We start from the raw sequence: 19513 nt of genomic DNA, 5'->3' as shown, positions 1-19513 counted from the left end.
ATATCCAAACGCTGTGCCCACCTGACCCTATATTGGCTATTTGCTAGAGGGAGACATGTCCATGTCCGCAGATAGTTACTTACCAGTAGGTTCATTTGGAGAAGGCAATGGCACCCCACTCCAGTACTCCTGCCTGGAAAATCCCATGGATGGAGGAGCCTGGTAGGCCGCACTCCATGGGGTCTCAAGTCGGACACAACTGAGTGACTTCACTTTCACTTTTCACTTTCATGCCTTGGAGAAGGAAATGGCAACCCACTCCAGTGTTCTTGCCTGGAGAATCCCAGGGACGGGGGAGCCTGGTGGGCTGCCTTCTATGGGGTCGCACAGAGTCGGACACGACTGAAGTGACTTAGCAGTAGCAGCAGGTTCATTTGGCATGAGAAGTGTGACTCTATTTCTGTTGGCTTCAACCAAGCCAGCAGGAGATAAGTTTTCCTGTTGCCCAGTGGATTCTAGAATCTGTACAAACAGTATCTTCTTGTCTTTCTGCACATCTCTCCTGGACTCTTTGTGATTTTATTCTTCGTGTGTTGCATAAAACCCCTCCCCGAATAGCCCCCCATTATTCTCCGGGTGGAGCTGTCCTGGGAATGTGTGGCTTTGTCCCCGGGGACAGACTTCATTTGCACATGGCCTTTCCCTTCTGGTTTTCCTCTCCTGGGGATGGAACTGTGGCTGGGTCCTGGTGACCTTTTGGTAGGATCTTCGCTGTATTTGAAAAGTTTGAGCTGTATTCTTGGCTTCTCTAACCCTTCGGTGTGGGTCATATGAACATTGTAACCCAATCTTGTCTGTGTCTCTAAAATGTGTAAATGTTTCGATACAGATTTTCATGAATTCAGAACTCGCCTCTGCTAACACTAGTAGTCGTTCCGTCGCTCACTCGTGTCCGACTCTTTGCAGCCCCGTGGACGGCAGCCCGCCAGGCTTCCCTGTCCTTCTTTGTCTCCTGGAGTTTGCTCAAACTCATGTGCATTGAGTCAGTGATGCCATCCAACCATCTCATCCTCTGATACCCCCTTCTCCTCCTGCCTTCAATCTTTCCCAGCATCAGGGTCTTTTCCAATGAGTTGGTTCTTTGCATCAAGTGGCCAAACTATTGGAGCTTCAGCGTCAGCATCAGTCCTTCCAATGAATATTCAGGTTGATTTCCTTTAGGATGGACTGGTTTGATCTCCTTGCAGTCCAAGGGACTCTTAAGAGTCTTCTCCAGCACCACAGTTCAAAAGCATCAATTATACTAACATAACATGATGTGTTTTATTTCTCTACACTATTTTATTACAGTTTCCTTCTGAGTAACATCACTTATGAGATAAGAGGGGTGAAAACACTTTAATTGAACCCATTTACTGTTTTGCCATGTAATTAAAATTCCAATAAGCCTGTTAATATGTCAATATTAATATATCAAAATTAAAGAAAATGCTATTTCTGGAAGTACCCAAAGGTCATTCCCTAACACATAGGTGCCTGAGATAGTGAAACATGTTATTTGTCCTGAGAAGGAAGGCAACGGGAGGCTGGAAAGGTGGTTGGATCCCTCCGAAGCCATATGTGAATTTTCTGCCCAGCCATGAGAGTTTTTAAAGGGAAAAACTGAAGAAGTCATCTCAGCTAATCACTGAGATTTGGGGGTTAGGCTGGTGTGCCAGCTTGTGGACTTCTTGTGATTTTTTTCTTTAGATGTTAGCTTGTTCTCATAGTTTGTTCGAGAGATTACTGAAGGGGATGCTAGGGAAGCAATCTGGTCACCTGTTAATGACTTAGTTTTCATTTCTATTCCTCTGATCTATTGAAAAGAACCAATAGGTTCTTTGCATCAGGTAGCCAAAGTATTGGAGCTTCAGCATCAGTCCTTCCAGTGAATATTCAGGGTTGATTTCTCTGGACCACACAATGCCGTGCCAGCAGGTTAGGCAAGGTGTTATGTGGTCCAGAGATCTGAAAGGTGTGCTCAGGCTGGAGATGAATAGAACAGGGGGGTGTCTGGTTTCAGGTTAGTGACAAGACAAACAGGGGCCCCCTCTTGAGAGCTCTTTCCTGCCAAAAGTTGCTCACAGCCTTACTTTTCAGTTTCTTGCAAAAAGTATTTTGGACATTTGCCTACTCAACATTGTGACATCTGTCAAGGAGCCCGGTGACCATGGAGTTTTATGTCCCCCAACAAATGAGTGTGCAGTCATTACACAGTAAATGAAACTGATTACACAGTAGAATTAACAGATTCTTCACGTTCTGAAGCCCAAAAGAGCTCAGCCTTGAAACCGCTCTTTCTGCAGCTGCTCATGCTGGAAACGAGGCTGATCAGTCAACACCACGCGGTGCCTGTCACTGACTCCGGGCCACAGTCAGGTTTGACCATGAACCTGGAGGCGGGGCATCGAAGGGTTTCATGTCACTAAAGGAGAGGCTGTGCCACATGGCTCTCCTTCTGCCAGAAGCGGATCCGCCAGCGCAGTCAATAAGTTGGATGAATGTGGAATTTGATACTGTGGCTCTGTCACCTGTACTTAACTCCAGCACGGCCCAGGTCGCGCCAGCCGCAGACACACGCATGGAAATCATTTGGGCGAAATCCAGAATTCCTCCTGCGTTCTCTGTTCTCAGTGGGTGACTGGTTTTCAGCAGTCTGGGTTCTTTTTTTTTTTTAACCTTTAATGGGCCATTTTTAACCTTTGACTTATACTGTGTCTTATGTACTGGCAGTGAATTAAGTACATTATGAACAAGGTCTTTTCCTAGGAAATAGGTACTGTTTTCTGTGAGAAGCCCGAGGGCCAAAAGCAGTCAAAGGCTGTGTGCAGTGGTAACACCTTCCCCAGAAGGCTCCTGAGCATGGTGACAGCACACGCCTTTGGAGGGAAGAGGCTTTCTTGTGTCTCCCAAGGGCGCTGAGCCGGGTCGCTGCCAACCCGCCAGCATGACTGAGTGCTGAGATGCATAAGGCGGCTCAAGCATATTTAAAATTTTATCTGTGGCGGTGACAAGCCACTGAGCACTGTGGCGGGGAAGACAGATTTCCACGGAAGCTCAGCCAAAAATACTTTCTGCAACAACTCTGACAAAACAGTGCCAAAAATGAACAAATCCAGAGAGCTTCTGGTTCCGTGGAAACCTCTAACGTGACGGCTATCTCAGACACCAGGTCTACGCCCGGCGTCTAATAAGCCACCTCACAGATGCTCAGGCATTTAATTAGGAGCTGGGTGTTCTCAGCTCCGTAATCCGGGTGGGCTCTGATGCCGGGGTGCACCCCCGGTGTGCTCCGGATGGTCACTTGGAGCAATGTCGTTCCCTTCTAATGCGTTACTGTCGTGAAGTCATGTGCTTCCTTGGTAGTAGGTAGAGCCTAGAAGTCAAATAACCCACGTACCTGCGGGCTTGATAGTAACTCAGTGGTAACAATGCCAAGGTTTAGAAGATGGATTTGGCTGATTTAAGTTCATGGCAATTGTTTTTACCGCTGTAGGGATTTGACATCTAAAGCTTGTCATGCCCGAGATCCCCAAGTCCGTTTAAACCTGCTCGTGGGCCAGCGAGAGCATCCAGAAATTTCCGGTGTTGTCTTGATGCTCCTAGCACCTTAGGGTTTGGGCCTCTCCACCGGCTCTTTGTCACCTCATGTTTGATGCACCCAGCCTGTGCAAGGTGACTGCAGCATGACTTCAGCTGTGAAGTCTGGTCCTCTTGTTAAATCGTGGGCATTAGGAAAAAGATCTGGCCACTCTCTGTGTCCCAACTGTTCTGTGTCTCTCTGCCCTGGGTGAGGACAGCCCTGCTCCTGGTTTCCCGTGGGTGTGCAGTGGAAACCTGCTCTTTTACCAAGCAGACGTGTCATTGATGGGATCCTGCGATGGTATTAAGTGGAAGTGACATGACCAGATGTGAAGATAGGAAAGATTTGCATCTATAAAAATAGTTCCAGCTGTCCACTGGTGTGGTCTGTCACTCTGTGTAATATTTCGTTAAGTTTTTCACTTCTATTTTTAAAAAAATTACATAAAAATAACCATTACCTAAATTGGTGTATTTTATTTGAAACATCCAAAAAAAAAAGTGTTGTTCATGTCATCTTAGGTGAACTAATCCGGAAGTCACCTTTTGGCAGAAGTGAGCAGAACTTGGTGATTGTGAGGATGGAGTGGGGGGATGGCAGTTCAAGCCTCCCTCCATCCTTCAGGGCCCATGGAAGTCATGGGCCCCGAATGGAGTCAGAATAAAAGGAGGTCGTCACATCCGTAGGTTTGTTCCATGTGAGGGATCCAGGACATGACATGACATGAATAAAGGACATTTTCTTCAATGTCATTGTCTTGAGTGTCCAGGGAAGGACACCTCGAGATTGGGGATCCAAACATGACGTTCATGATTCTCTTGATGTGGAGGTGGGGGGTGTGCTGGTGGGAGACCGACTCTCCCCGGGTGAGAGGTGACTCTGCTGTGTGTGTCCTCTTTCCAGAACCTGTGAAGGAAGCTGCCGCCATGGTCTGCTGGGCTCTCAGGAGAGTCGGCCAGGTGCCTGCCCACCTGGCCCGGAAGGCCAGTGGCATCTGCGGGGGCCACGAGCATCAGCCCTTGGGCCCGAGGCCCGCCGCCACGGGAGCCCCGGGCCGCGCGGTGGAGCTGCTGGGCAAGTCCTACCCCCAGGACGACTTCAGCAACCTGAGCCGCAAGGTCCTGTCCAAGGTGGGCCGGAACCTGCACAACCAGCCACAGCATCCGCTCTGGCTGCTCAAGGAGCGGGTGAAGCAGCACTTCTACGCGCGCCACGCGGGCCGCTTCTCCGTGTACGACGACCTCTCCCCGGTGGTCACCACCTGGCAGAACTTCGACAGCCTGCTCGTCCCGGCCGGCCACCCCAGCCGGAAGAAGGGCGACAACTTCTACCTGAACGCCACGCACATGCTGCGCGCGCACACGTCGGCGCACCAGTGGGACCTGCTGCGCGCGGGGCTGGACGCCTTCCTGGTGGTGGGCGACGTGTACCGGCGCGACCAGATCGACGCCCAGCACTACCCCGTGTTCCACCAGCTGGAGGGCGTGCGCCTCTTCTCCCGCCACCAGGTGAGCCGGGCCCTGCGGGGTGGGCGGGGCTGGGGCGACCGCGTGGTCTCCCCGCGGAGGGACGCCCGGTTGGTCCCAGCCGAGCCGCGCGGGGCTCCGGGGCTTCCTGGGCGTCCCTGCGTCATCTGTCCTGATGGCCTCCTTGGTGCAGGCCCTTTCCAGTGTGCTCTGTTAGTAACGCAGGATCTGGCAGGCCTCTGCTGCCCCTTGTCTGACTTTTGCCTTCCCGTCCCCATGTGCCTGCCTCTGCGTTTCTCCTGATGGGTGAGTAGTCAGTGGCTCACACTTACCCTCCATGGCGGAGGGCTGGAGATGCAGGGCTGAGGCCTGTGGTTGGGTTGCTCCAGTCCCCAGTGAGCAGAGGTTAATTACCCGCACATGGTGTTGGGCACCAGTGGATTCCTTAGGTAGCCCAGGGCACTGGCGCTCTCGTGGCTGAGACTGTAAGGTGCCTTCTTGCCCGCAAGCTCTTTCCTCAGGGTCCCCTGCTACAGCACTTGTGGCTGCTGTGTGTGTTTCTCTGTGAGAGGGCTTCGCTGTTCTATTCCCAAAGTATGTGTTTGGGTTCGGAGAGCTTTTTTAATCGGGAAATCTGATATTCTGGTCATTCTCAAAAGCACCCAACTCCTCGCATCTGGCAGCTGGCATCCTAACATGTTGTGCTAATCTTTTTTTTTTTTTTTTTACAATTTACAAAAATTCCTGAAAGGTTGAGTCTGTTTCCTAAAAGAGTGCAATGTCACCTGTCTTTCACTAACATTTTTATTTTTTTATTTTATTTTATTTTTTGGAAAACAAAAACTCAGTTTTTTATTTCATCATTTCTTGCCTTTGAAGTACTCCTCGATGACATCCTTGGCCTGAGATTCTTTGCCATAGTCCTTAACCACCACACAACTGCAACCAACCACTTTACGGGGTTTTCCCTCTCTGTCAATTTTACAGAGGCCTACTATTTCTGCTTCATTGACTATGCCAAAGCCTTTGACTGTGTCGATCACAATAAACTGTGGAACATTCTGAAAGAGATGGGAATCCCAGACCACCTGACCTGCCTCTTGAGAAACCTGTATGCAGGTCAGGAAGCAACAGTTAGAACTGGACATGGAACAACAGACTGGTTCCAAATAGGAAAAGGAGTACGTCAAGGTTGTATATTGTCACCTTGCTTATTTAACTTATATGCAGAGTACATCATGAAGAACGCTGGGCTGGAAGAAGCACAAGCTGGAATCAAGACTGCCGGAAGAAATATCAATAACCTCAGATATGCAGATGACACCACCCTTATGGCAGAAAGTGAAGAGGAACTCAAAAGCCTCTTGATGAAAGTGAAAGAGGAGAGTGAAAAGGTTGGCTTGAAGCTCAACATTCAGAAAACAAAGATCATTGCATCTGGTCCCATCACTTCATGGGAAATAGATGGAAAAACAGTGGAAACAGTGTCAGACTTTATTTTTTTGGGCTCCAAAATCACTGCAGACACTGATTACAGCCATGAAATTAAAAGACGCTTGCTCCTTGGAAGGAAAGTTATGACCAACCTTGATAGTATATTAAAAAGCAGAGACATTACTTTGCCAACCAAGGTCCGTCTAGTCAAGGCAATGGTTTTTCCTGTGGTCATGTATGGATGTGAGAGTTGGACTGTGAAGAAGGCTGATCGCCGAAGAATCGATGCTTTTGAACTGTGGTGTTGGAGAAGACTCTTGAGAGTCCCTTGTACTGCAAGGAGATCCAACCAGTCCATTCTAGAGGAGATCAATCCTGGATGTTCATTGGAGGGACTGATGCTAAAGCTGAAACTGCAATCCTTTGGCCACCTCATGCGATGAGTTGACTCACTGGAAAAGACTCTGATGCTGGGAAAGGTTGGGGGCGGGAGGAGAAGGGGACGACCGAGAATGAGATGGCTGGATGGCATCACCGACTTGGTGGACATGAGTTTGAGTGAACTCCGGGAGTTGGTGATGGACAGGGAGGCCTGGCGTGCTATGATTCATGGGGTCGCGGAGAGTCGGACACGACTGAGTGACTGAACTGAACTGAACTGAGCCCATTCCCCTAGTTTCTTGTTGTCATCAACCTTAATCAGGTTGATTTGATGCTCAGCACAAAGGGCCTCCACCAACTTGACATACATAGGCTCATCACAGTTGGATGCAAGCACACATAGATGGGCTTGGCACCTTTTCCTATGTTTCCTGTAGAACGGATGTTATTCAGAACTTTTGCGCTAACACCATGAACTTCACGCTTTCTTCCCTCGGCTGCAGTTTTGCTCCGGTTCCAACACCCCACAGTATTGAGACTGATACATGTACTTGTCTAAAGCTTTCGCAGCTTCGCGAATTCCACGTGCTAAGCCATCGTGGATGAGGGCGGTCTTCAGCACCTCTTGCAGAGCAGTATTAACGTCCATTACACCTCCAGCAGTGATGCCTTCCTCGGCTATGGCGGTGGGTTACGGGTGGAGCCGAATCTTGAATGCACCCGAGCCTCCGCCTCCGCGCAGCTCCGCGGCGGCAGGGAAAGAGCTCACTAACATTTTTAAACCATCTCTGTTTTTATGTAAGAAACAAATGGAATTAATGAGGCGCAGGAAATACGTTATTCCCTTCGTGCTTCTTACAGACGTGTTCACTGAAACAGGAGGAATAATTATCAACAAAACTCCCTCCTGCAAAGCATCAGGTCAGCGGGTTGTTGGAGTGAGCAGGGACGGTGTCGGCTCTTGGGTTGTTGACTGAGCAGGAACAGTGTTGGCTCCTTGAGTTGTTGGATATGAGCAGGAACGGTGTTGGCTCCTTAGTCTGATAAGTAATCATCACTTGTTGTGTTAAATGAATCACGTTGTAGGAGACCACTTTCTCAGGGTGCTCAACCCTTCCTGGGAATCTGTGAAAATGCAGAAATAGGTATTAGCTTTGCACAAAAGTCCACCTATGCTTGATCGCAGAACTGCTGAGATGAGCACTTTTCTACTTGGGAAAGCTGACTGTTTCCTACGTTAAGGGTAATTACTGTCATAAGGATCCAGATTTGTTAGGAAACACAAAGGTCAAAGTCCGGGGAGTATGACCGAGTGATAGAACGTCACCTGCAGTTAATGAGCCAGCAGAGGTGTGACGTCAGGGAGCAGGTGTCCAGGTCACGGCAGCGGCAGGCGCTCAGCCCAGTTTATCACCTTACACAGTTGAGAAAGGACAGTGCCCACTGGTTAGTGAGCCTGCGAGCCGTGGAAATGGCAGTGGAGGCTGTGAGACGCACGCTGGTGTTTGAATGGAGGAAGAACCCAGGCTCCCTTAGAAGGTGGGAAACGGGTGGAGAGGGAATTAACCTCTTCTTGGTTCACACTTCTGCGAGGTCCAGGCCAGGTTAGCGGGGGGCAGGCATGGCTGTCTTGGGATGATGTGACTGTGTGTTCTGCCTTGTAGTCAGAAAGACTACACGCACACACGCACACGTATGTACCTAATATGGGAAGGCAGCTCCACGTGCCTTGTTTCATTTGCTCCTCGTCATAAAACCCTGTGAGGCAGGTTACTTCCACTGCAGCCACGGGAGGTCTGAGGCCCCAGCAGGTTCAGTGACTCGCCCAGGGCCGCCCCGCCAGCTGGTGGCAGAGTAAACCCTGAGCGTCACCCGTTCTGCCGCGTCCTGTTGCTTTTCACGGAGGAGTTGCTCATGACCCAGCCGGGGCTTTAGTTCCAGGAACAGTGTTACGGAAGGAGGACTGGTGTTTTGTGGGTTCCTGAGCTCAGCTGGTACCAAGTCTGATCTAACCTTAACAATCAGAGAAGACTTTTTTCCTTCTTTCACTGTATTGCTCTCTGGATAGGGTTTTTTTTCCCCAAACATTGTAGTCATGCTACGTATATAATTTAAAAAACTGTATGGTCATTCTTTCAAGTTTTCCTGTGATTTCATAATCTTGGTAATCATTATTTTATTCACTGCGTGGTGTATTTCAGGAAGAAGAGAGGTGAATCGACAGATGTGGGGTAAAGGAAACAAGAATAAGCATAGAAGTGGATGTACGTTATGTAACTATTAGTTGTGAATAAAACCCTTTTGTGTTTCAGAAAAGGTAAAATGTATCAGTATTCACAAGTTTAAATGTGTTAAATGTACCAATTTAAAGACATCCATTATCAGATTGGACATTTTTCAGTCAGAGAATCCTGAAACAGAATCACCAGAGGTTGAAAGTAAAGGTCAATAAAAAGGTATATGGAGCAAGCAGAAACAAAGCTGGTAAATCAGTTATTAATATTAGATAAAATAGAATATGTGGAAAAAATCGTAACTATGAATAAAGAGGGATAACACATGGACCAAGATGCTTTATGACTTAGGAATTTTAATGTCCCCGACATCATAGCCGTAATACAGAAACCAAAACTGAAGAAATCAAAGTTTGGAAAGTTCATCATGATAGTAGGTTTTAAATGACTTCAATCAAAGATTGACGAGTTAAGCAGACAAAATGAGTAAAGATAGCAAATCTGAAAAATATGATTAACATGCTTGATTTGCTTGTTTTTAAAATTCTGTAACTGTGTATATGTGTTTTTGTTTGTGCAGACAGACAGACACACACACACACACATAAATTCTATACCCAAGTCTTAGAGGTATACAGTCACGTGGAAAAACGTAAAATAAGTTGTCCATGTACTAGTTGACAGTTGAAATTGTAAATAAATGTCAGAGACCCAATAACATTATTAGAATTATGCCTGGCTGCAATGTAGTTGATGTGGAAGGCAGTGAGAAAAGAATAGTAAAGCTTTCCCTGTCCCTGGCTATCTAAAAATCCACAGCTGTAGGTCCATGGGTTAAAGAGAAATTATTAGAGTTATCAAAAGCTACTTATCACTAACTAGCAACGAAAGCACTGACTTCAGACTGCTCCAGTGTGGTGAAGGTCGTCACTTTATGATTCTGGGGGTGGCCCTGGTCACCGTGACCACTGCCATCACAGAAGGGGGGCAGCCAGACGTGCGTGTCTCCTGTTGAGAGAACACAAGGCCCCCTGTAAAAAGTCCTGTCAGAAAGAACTGGGCCGATATCAGCGCAGCCTGCTAGATCTAACAGTCACGTTTATGGAAATACAGAGGAGAGAGAGACTGCACCGCGTGGATGCAACGAACAAAATCCAGCCTGGGGAAACTCTGTAACACTGCCGCTCACGGTGAGATCTGCCTAGTGAAAGAAGCACAGGAGCCAGAGAGTGACGAGAAGTGAGAGGCGGCCACACTCGAGGCTGCTGTCCAGGGGCGTCTGTGGGTCTGCACGCAGTCTGCTCCAGGCCTTCCTCGCTGCTCCTGGTAGCTCTGTGCGTGCAGTCTGCGGGGGGAGGTGGTTTGCGCAGCACCTGGGTGTCAGTTCCAGACCGATGAGAAACCTAAAACTGTCTCTGCCACAGACAGTGTGAGAAGCACTGCCCTTCAGGATAAATGATTCCCTTTCTTCAAATAAAAGCAAGGAAAAAACAATAGCTGGTGCCTATAGGTTAAAACAAACAAACAGATCTCAATCAAATCACAACATGCAGATCCTATCAAGGGAAAGCCTCTTTCAAGAGAAAAAATAATGTGAGACTGTTGGGAACTTGAACACTAGCTGAACATTTGAGTTTCAGGAGTTCTTTAGTTTTAGTTTTTGAGGTCTGACAGTGATATTATATTTTTATACAGTCATTCTCTCTCAGAGATACATATTGAAATACTGTGAACCAAATGATGGATTTTCTTCAAAATAATGGGGGACAGGCATTTGGGGATGAATGTAACAAGATGGGTCATGAATTGTCAATGACTGAAGCCAGGTGCTGGATACATGAAGAATCATTATCCTCTCAATTTTTGCGTATGTTTGAAATTTTCCTGATAAAAGTTTAAAGAAAAAGACTGAAGGAAAACACTTCAGGGATCAGTCAGGGATCAGTCAGTCTGTCAATCAAAAAAAATTTTTTTTTCTTAACATGAACTGGGATCCAATGCTGCGAGAAGGTATCAGAGAGAGAGAGATGGTATCAGACGGTCATGACAAGGTTCCTGGTTTCGTGGGAAAGATAGCAGTTAAGATGAAAAAGTAGCAGGAGGCCAGAAATACCACACGCTGGGGCATGAGCATACGTTATATTCAGTAGAATTAACAGCCCTGCTTCCACTATTCTCAGATGATCTTTCAGTCGTTGAGTTGTGTTCAGCTCTCTGCGACCCCATGGACACAGCCTGCCAGGCTCCCCTGTCCTCCTGGGAGTTTGCTCCGATTCATGTCCGTTGAGTCGGTGATGCCCAACTATCTCATCCTCTGCCTACCCCTTCTCTTCTTGCTTTCAATCTTTCCCAGCATCAGGGTCTTTTCCAATGAGTCGGCTCTTCACATCAGGTGCCCAAAATATTAGAACTTCATCTTCACATCAGTTCTTCCGATGTATATTCAGAGTTGATTTCCTTTAGGATTGACTGATTTGATTTGCTTGCAGTCCAAGGTCTCGTAAGAGTCTTCTCCAACACCAGAGTTCAAAACCATCAATTCTTTGGCGCTTAGCCTTCTTTATGGTCCAACTCTCACATCCATCTGTGACTACTGGAAAAACCATAGCTCTGACTAGATGGACCTTTGTCAGTAAAGTAATGTCTCTATTGTTTAATATGCTGTCTAGGTTTGCCATAGCTTTTCTTCCAAGTAGCAAGCATCTTTTAATTTCATGACCGCAGTCACCGTCCACAGTAATTTTGGAGCCCAAGAAAATAAAATTCGTCACTGTTTCCCCATCTATTTGCCATGAGATTATGAGACCAGATGCCACGATCTTTGTTTTTTGAATGTTGAGTTTTAAGTCATCTTTTTCGCTCTCCTCTTCACCCTCGTGAAGAGCCTCTTTGGTTCTTCTTCACTGTCTGTCCTTAGAGTGGTGTCCTCTTCATATCGAGGTTGTTGTTATTTCTCTTGGCAGTCTTGATTCCAGCTTGTGCTTCATCTACTCTGGCATTTTGCATGATATACTCTGCCAATAAGTTAAATAAGCAGGATGACAGTGTACAGCCTTGACGTACTCCTTTCCCAATTTAGAACCAGTCCATTGATTCACCTGGAGCCAGAGATCTCTTTGAGAAAATTGGAGATATCAAGGGAACATTTCATGCAAGGAGGGGCCATGATAAAGGACAGAGACAGTAAGGACCTCAGAGAAGCAGAAGAGATTCAGAAGAGGCGGTGAAAATGCACAGAGGAACCGGACGAAAAACGTCTTCATGACCTGGACAGTCACAGTGGTGTGGTCACTCACCCAGAGCCTCACGACCTGGACAGTCACAGTGGTGCGGCCACTCACCCAGAGCCAGAAATCCTGGACAGTCACAGTGGTGCGGCCACTCACCCAGAGCCAGAAACCCGGAGTGTGACGGTCACTCACCCAGAGCCTCACGACCTGGACAGTCACAGTGGTGCGGCCACTCACCCAGAGCCAGAAATCCTGGACAGTCACAGTGGTGCGGCCACTCACCCAGAGCCAGAAACCCGGAGTGTGACGGTCACTCACCCAGAGCCTCACGACCTGGACAGTCACAGTGGTGCGGCCACTCACCCAGAGCCAGAAATCCTGGACAGTCACAGTGGTGCGGCCACTCACCCAGAGCCAGAAACCCGGAGTGTGACGGTCACTCACCCAGAGCCTCATGACCTGGAGTGTGACGGTCACTCACCCAGAGCCTCATGACCTGGAGTGTGACGGTCACTCACCCAGAGCCTCATGACCTGGACAGTCAAAGTGGTGCGGCCACTCACCCAGAGCCAGAAACCCGGAGTGTGACGGTCACTCACCCAGAGCCTCATGACCTGGACAGTCACAGTGGCGCGGCCACTCACCCAGAGCCTCATGACCTGGACAGTCACAGTGGTGCGGCCACTCACCCAGAGCCTCACGACCTGGACAGTCACAGTGGTGCGGCCACTTACCCAGAGCCTCATGACCTGGACAGTCACAGTGGCGCGGCCACTCACCCAGAGCCGGAATCCTGGACTGTCACAGTGGTGCGGCCACTCACCCAGAGCCAGAAACCAGGAGTGTGACGGCCACTCACCCAGAGCCTCATGACCTGGACAGTCACAGTGGTGCGGCCACTCACCCAGAGCCTCACGACCTGGACAGTCACAGTGGTGCGGTCACTCACCCAGAGCCAGAAATCCTGGAGTGTGATGGTCACTAACCCAGAGCCAGAAACTCGGAGTGTGACGGCCACTCACCCAGAGCCTCACGACCTGGACAGTCACAGTGGTGCGGCCACTCACCCAGAGCCGGAATCCTGGAGTGTGATGGTCACTCACCCAGAGCCAGAAACCCGGAGTGTGACGGCCACTCACCCAGAGCCTCACGACCTGGACAGTCACAGTGGCGCGGCCACTCACCCAGAGCCTCACGACCTGGACAGTCACAGTGGCGCGGCCACTCACCCAGAGCCTCACGACCTGGACAGTCACAGTGGCGCGGCCACTCACCCAGAGCCTCACGACCTGGACAGTCACAGTGGCGCGGCCACTCACCCAGAGCCTCACGACCTGGACAGTCACAGTGGCGCGGCCACTCACCCAGAGCCTCACGACCTGGACAGTCACAGTGGCGCGGCCACTCACCCAGAGCCTCACGACCTGGACAGTCACAGTGGCGTGGCCACTCACCCAGAGCCTCATGACCTGGATAGTCACAGTGGCGCGGCCACTCACCCAGAGCCGGAAACCCGGAGTGTGACGGTCACTCACCCAGAGCCTCATGACCTGGACAGTCACAGTGGCGCGGCCACTCACCCAGAGCCTCATGACCTGGACAGTCACAGTGGTACGGCCACTCACCCAGAGCCTCATGACCTGGACAGTCACAGTGGTGCGGCCACTCACCCAGAGCCTCATGACCTGGACAGTCACAGTGGTACGGCCACTCACCCAGAGCCTCATGACCTGGACAGTCACAGTGGTGCGGTCACTCACCCAGAGCCTCATGACCTGGACATTCACAGTGGTGCGGCCACTCACCCAGAGCCAGAAATCCTGGAGTGTGATGGTCACTCACCCAGAGCCAGAAATCCTGGAGTGTGATGGCCACTCACCCAGAGCCAGAAACCCGGAGTGTGATGGTCACTCACCTAGAGCCAGAAACCCGGAGTGTGATGGTCACTCACCCAGAGCCAGAAACCCGGAGTGTGATGGTCACTCACCCAGAGCCAGAAATCCTGGAGTGTGATGGTCACTCATCCAGAGCCAGAAACCCGGAGTGTGATGGTCACTCACCCAGAGCCAGAAACCCGGAGTGTGATGGTCACTCACCCAGAGCCAGAAATCCTGGAGTGTGATGGTCACTCACCCAGAGCCAGAAATCCTGGAGTGTGATGGTCACTCACCCAGAGCCAGAAATCCTGGAGTGTGATGGTCACTCACCCAGAGCCAGAAACCCGGAGTGTGACGGCCACTCACCCAGAGCCAGAAATCCTGGATTGTGATGGTCACTCACCCAGAGCCAGAAATCCTGGAGTGTGATGGTCACTCACCCAGAGCCAGAAACCCGGAGTGTGATGGTCACTCACCCAGAGCCAGAAACCCGGAGTGTGACGGCCACTCACCCAGAGCCAGAAATCCTGGAGTGTGAAGTCAAGAGGGCCTTACGAAGCATCACTAAAAGCAGAGCTGGCAGAGGTGATCTTATTGTAAGGTTTTATAAAATTTGGAAGTCTTGTAGTCCTTCTCAAAAAATAGAAAAAGATGAACATATCAAGGTCATTTCGTATTAGACTTGTTAACAGCAAATTAGGTATAAAAGACAACATTAGAGGTTTCATCTCTATGAACATAGATTATTCTCAGTTTTCATGAACAGGTACAAAACTGTTACAGGAGCCGTTTGCAGATTTAGTTCACTGGCGTGTTGTGGCCTTCCACGTGGCCACTGTGCGTGCACTGCATTGCACCACACTGACTGACGTAAGGCAGCGGTGCAATTATTAATGAAAAGCGTGTGCTCACCGTAATGGCTGTAGGGAAACAAGTTGATGGCATTTAATGTTTTAGGACTTTAAAAAAGCATTTGACGGCATTAATATCTTATGATAAAAACTTTTAGCAAGCTAGGAACAGAAGGGAACTTCCGTAACATGATAAATGGTATTTGTCAAGCACTCACAGCATACATCGTAATTAGTGGTGAATCATTATAAACACTTCTATCAAATTAGCAACAGTTCGGGGTTATTTGCCATGACTGTGTAGGAGGCACTGTTGCCATCACTGTTCATCATTGTGTGGGAGGTCCTAGCTTATGCGGTAAAGCAGAAAGAGAAAAGCAAGTCTGAGCTTTGGGAAACATGAGCTAAAGCTGCTTTATTTGTAGATGGCATGATGGGCTACCCAGGAAGTTGACTAGAATGACCAGATCCATTATTAGCACTAATTAGACCAACAAAGCTGTGGGTACAAAGACGATACATCCAAGAATCTGTTTCTTATCTATAGGTTATAACCAGTTAGAAAATATAATGAAATAAAGATTTCATTCATAACATCGCCTACAACTATGAAGCATCTATCACTGTTGCAGAAGATGTTCAGGGTACTTGTAGGTAACATCAGGTATGATCGAAAGACATAACGGAAGAGACGGAGAACCGGCATACCGTGATCACAGATTCATGACGATGGTAGCTCTCCCAGAACTGATCTATAAATTCAGCATAAATCTAATAAAAGCATATTTTAGAGAAGCTGAAGAACCATTTTTCCTATTTGTAGGAAGAGCAAGTTTACAAATAGCCAGGAGAAACATAAGCACGCCAGTGTAAGGGACTGTGCCTTGCCAAGCACCCAGACTCACCACGCTCTGGTCGTTAGGATGGTTTCGTGTTGGCACAAGTGTGGTCAAATGGAGAGCTCTCAAAGACCTCTCCTCCTCTTTGGGAATTTCTTTTCACTATAAAGTGGAACCGATTTTAAATAAGTGGGGAGATGTGGATTCCACAGGAATTGCTCTTAGTTTTCCATAGAGGAAAAAAACTCACTCTCTGCCTCTCAGCACATGCAGAATTCAACTCTAAATGGTTTCACAATCCATCTGTGAATAGAAAGTCTTCCAGACTTAGGAGGAAAACACAAGACATTACCGATATGACTTTGGGGGTAGAGTACAGCCTCCTGAACTGAGAATTCCTAAAAGAGAGGAATCCTTAATGGAAAAAAATGTTTTAAGTTGACTCTTAAGGTAATACTTATGTCTAATAAAAGAATTCTTAAACAAAGTTAAAAGACAAGCAGTGGGCTGGGTGGGGAATCTGCTCCACATGTAACTAACAGAGGATTTGTGTTGATCAGTTTAAAGGCCTCAGTGTGACACAATCCAGTAGGGGGAAATCTGACATACCAAGAGTTGTCGGACATGTGAGGCAGTGAGAAGGCTCTGAGGGTGTTTAAAACCCACGCCTGGAGCCCAGGCTCCCAAGCCTATATTTTAGATGCATCATGCGTGCTTACATCAGCAGGTGGATGAGAATGTTCATAGCACTATGGATCTGGTATGGCATTCATATGTCTGTGAGAATGAGTAAGTCACAACCAAATACGTCAAGATGAATGAATATAGAAAGTAGCATTAGGCAAAGAGAGTTATCAAAGCTTAGATATTCTGATTGCATTTGTGTAACACTTAAGTCATGGGCAGAACTAACCTGATATATTATTTAGGGGTTCATGCACATGTGGAAAAGTTCTGGAAAGCAAAGAAATAATTTAAACATTAAGTTTGTCATTACCTGCACAAGGAGTGGCAGGGGATTGTAATCAGCAAGGGGCTGCAGAGTTTTTGTTATAATACTATTCTCTTTTCTGAAAATGGATGTGAGTGGTGAGCACAGGGTATGTGCTTAATATTATTTAGAATGACATACACTGTTTATGGGCTTCCCCGGTGGCTCAGTGTTAAGAATCTGCCTGCAGTGCAGGAGTTGCAGAAGATGCTGGTTCGATCCCTGGGTCAGGGAAGTCCCCTGGAGGAGGGCATGGCAACCCACTCCAGCATTCTTGTGTGGAGAATCCCATGGACAGAGGAGCCTGGCGGGCTACAGTCCATGGGGCCGCAAACAGTCGGACATGACTTAGTGACAAAGCACAGAGGAACCATGAATCTTACGCCCTGCTATGTGGAGTGCATGTAGTTGCCACCACTTTGTAGAGTTATTTGGTAGTTTTTCTTTTTTATTATGTTCTCTATGTGGAGAAGGCGATGGCACCCCACTCCAGTACTTTTGCCTGGAAAATCCCATGGACAGAGGAGCCTGGTGGGCTGCAGTCCATGGGGTCGTGAAGAGTCTGATATGACTGAGCTACTTCACTTTCACTTTTCACTTTCCTGCATTGGAGAAGGAAATGGCAAAACCCACTCCAGTGTTCTTGCCTGGAGACTCCCAGGGATGGGGGAGCCTGGTGGGCTGCCGTCTCTTGGGTCGCACAGAACTGGACATGACTGAAGCGACTTAGCAGCAGCAGCAGTGTTCTTTATGATCTGGCATTTTTCTTTTAAGTGTTAAAAAAAAAAAAGGGACAATGGGCTATATTTGTACATTGAGTACTTTATAGCGATCAACTTAAATAAGCGAGGTGTACCTATGTCAGCTTAGATGAGGTTTTAATAAAACGTTGAGAGCGACAGATAAATTATGAGTGATACTAAACGAGGCCGTCTTTTTAACGGCTCTTTCAAGATGTGCCCAGCAGTGCCCAACAGTGCGCTCAGCGTGTGCTTAGTCCGTGCTGCCTGTCTGTCCGTCTGTCCGTCCGTGTTTCGCTTGCTTCTCAGCTCTTCCTCTCTCCCCACGCAACGCACACCTCAGCCACACAGTTTGTTTGGTTCCATAACTATGCAGGTAGGTGTGAAAAAGTACATGGGAAGGATAAGCACCCAAATCAAGATGGAGGTTTCCCTCCATGAGCTGTAGGCAGGGTGAGTGGCGGCGGCAGGTGCCGCCATCGTTTGCAAATGCATGGAGATGTCATGGGTTTCTGGAGCGCACAGAAGGGTCTGTGAGACCAACACGTTTGAGAGCCACTGTTCCATAGCTTCGAAACCAAATGTTCTCAAAACTTTTCTTGAGACGTCTCTTTTGTAAAAAATAGCAGATTCCCTGTAGTTGCCAGAACCACCAGAGGGAACCCATATGATCCCTGTGTCTCTTTAATCTGATTTAAATATACTAATTCAGAGGAATGTGCCTGGACCAGCACTCAAGGAAGCTTCACTTTCCGCTGGTCTCTGGAAACGCCTGTGCTGTCTCTCAGGCAGTGCCCTGTGCGGAGGGCCAGCGAGTGCTCGGGGTCGGGGGCGGCGGGGGGCAGACATTCTGGGGTTTACCCTGCACTCTTGGCTGCAGAGGCTTGGTTTCCTCTGGGTCCCTGCCCTGCTTTGATGCCTTCCCTTGGTCAGTGTTATCCAGGGTCTTTCTGTTACATACACTCCTGACAGCCATGGACGGTTCACGTGAGCCTTCCTTCCTGCCAGTTCTGTCTTCATTCTTGTCAAAGAAATTCTAAATGCTGCCTTCCTCCCTCCCTTCCTGTGACTTTCTTTTCATTTTCAGAGTGTGTATATTTTTCTTGCCTTTGTTTTCTTGGCTCGTAGTTCTCAAACCTGAGTGTATTAACAGTCCTGGTTCATGACCAAGTTTTTGTTGATCTCGCAGGCAAATTTAAAATTGACGAGCAAAGGAGCAAGTCTTGTAAAAGTATGTTTATTCACTTTAAAGGCCTCGCCGGTCCTAAGGTGATTCCCTTGTTACCTTCCTGAGTGTCAACATGTTCTTTCTTTTATGAAGTGATGGTCATAGTATTAAAAAATTTTTCCTGTTTTGGCAAAATAAATTGTTGCCAACCTTTTCTTAGTGCCTTGACTTTTTTTGAAGTTTTTGCTGGTCTATGGAATACAAAACTTTAAGTCTTAAGGTGTTATAGAGAAGTTGTAAATATTTTATAATTATGTAATTCATGAATATTCACATAGAAACAAAGGGGCATGTTTTTCATAGAAGACATGAATGAAGATATACAGAGAAGTAAGCTTTTGATATAATTTTGACCACCGTTATTGCTATATACTACTTCATTACGATCTCAGTGTCAAGCTCAGATTCCATCCCAGCCCCCCTTTTATTTTTTTAAAGCTTTTTTTTTTTGCCATGCCATGCAGCATGTGGGACCTTAGTTCCCCGGCTAGGGACCAAACCTGTGCTCCCTGCAGTGGCGGCAAGGAGTCTTAACCACTGGACCACCAGGGAAGTCCCCACCTGCCGTTTTAAAGTCCCCACCTGCCCTGTGGCTCCCCATTTCCCCTGTAGGAGGGCAGGTCGGGGCCCCTCTGTAGCCACGCACTTGTCTGCAATGACTTGCTTCTGGTGGAGTGGGC

At 48.1% G+C, this 19513-nt stretch overlaps 2 protein-coding genes across 5 annotated transcripts in view; one reads left to right on the top strand and one right to left on the bottom strand.

Annotated features, from left to right (window-relative positions):
• The window catches only part of FARS2 (phenylalanyl-tRNA synthetase 2, mitochondrial), a 299111-nt gene that overhangs the window by 45430 nt on the left and 234168 nt on the right, over nt 1-19513 (top strand). For all 4 annotated transcript variants that reach the window (XM_088831282.1, XM_055406119.2, XM_088831280.1 and 1 more), the window contains exon 2: nt 4466-5070. In XM_088831282.1, coding sequence (XP_088687408.1) covers nt 4489-5070 — 582 coding nt within the window. In that variant the 5' untranslated portion in view covers nt 4466-4488. The remainder of the gene's footprint in view (nt 1-4465; nt 5071-19513) is intronic.
• On the bottom strand, nt 5830-7588 carry LOC148774230 (small ribosomal subunit protein eS12-like). The gene is made up of 3 exons (XM_088831283.1): nt 7395-7588; nt 7117-7259; nt 5830-6022 (listed from the first exon to the last, which is right to left on the bottom strand). The coding sequence occupies exons 1-3, from the start codon at nt 7490-7492 to the stop codon at nt 5889-5891; spliced, it is 375 nt and encodes a 124-aa protein (XP_088687409.1). The 5' UTR covers nt 7493-7588; the 3' UTR covers nt 5830-5888.

This window comes from Moschus berezovskii, chromosome 23, assembly GCF_049115385.1.
Source record: "Moschus berezovskii isolate FMDL1 chromosome 23, NW_MosBer_1.0, whole genome shotgun sequence".
NCBI classification, from domain to species: Eukaryota; Metazoa; Chordata; class Mammalia; order Artiodactyla; family Moschidae; genus Moschus; species Moschus berezovskii.
The sequence above is the reverse complement of the archived record's forward strand: the minus strand, read 5'-3'. Positions and strand labels throughout refer to the sequence as shown.

Excerpts from the sequence above, each read along its gene's own strand:
- LOC148774230 (XM_088831283.1), bottom strand. The coding sequence starts at position 7,492 with ATGGACGTTAATACTGCTCTGCAAGAGGTGCTGAAGACCGCCCTCATC. Across the intron at positions 7,260-7,394 it reads GCTGCGAAAGCTTTAGACAA|GTGCCAAGCCCATCTATGTG; the intron begins GTACATGTATCA and ends ACATAGGAAAAG. Across the intron at positions 6,023-7,116 it reads AGGGGAATGGGCTCAGTTCA|TAGGCCTCTGTAAAATTGAC; the intron begins GTTCAGTTCAGT and ends AAGCAGAAATAG.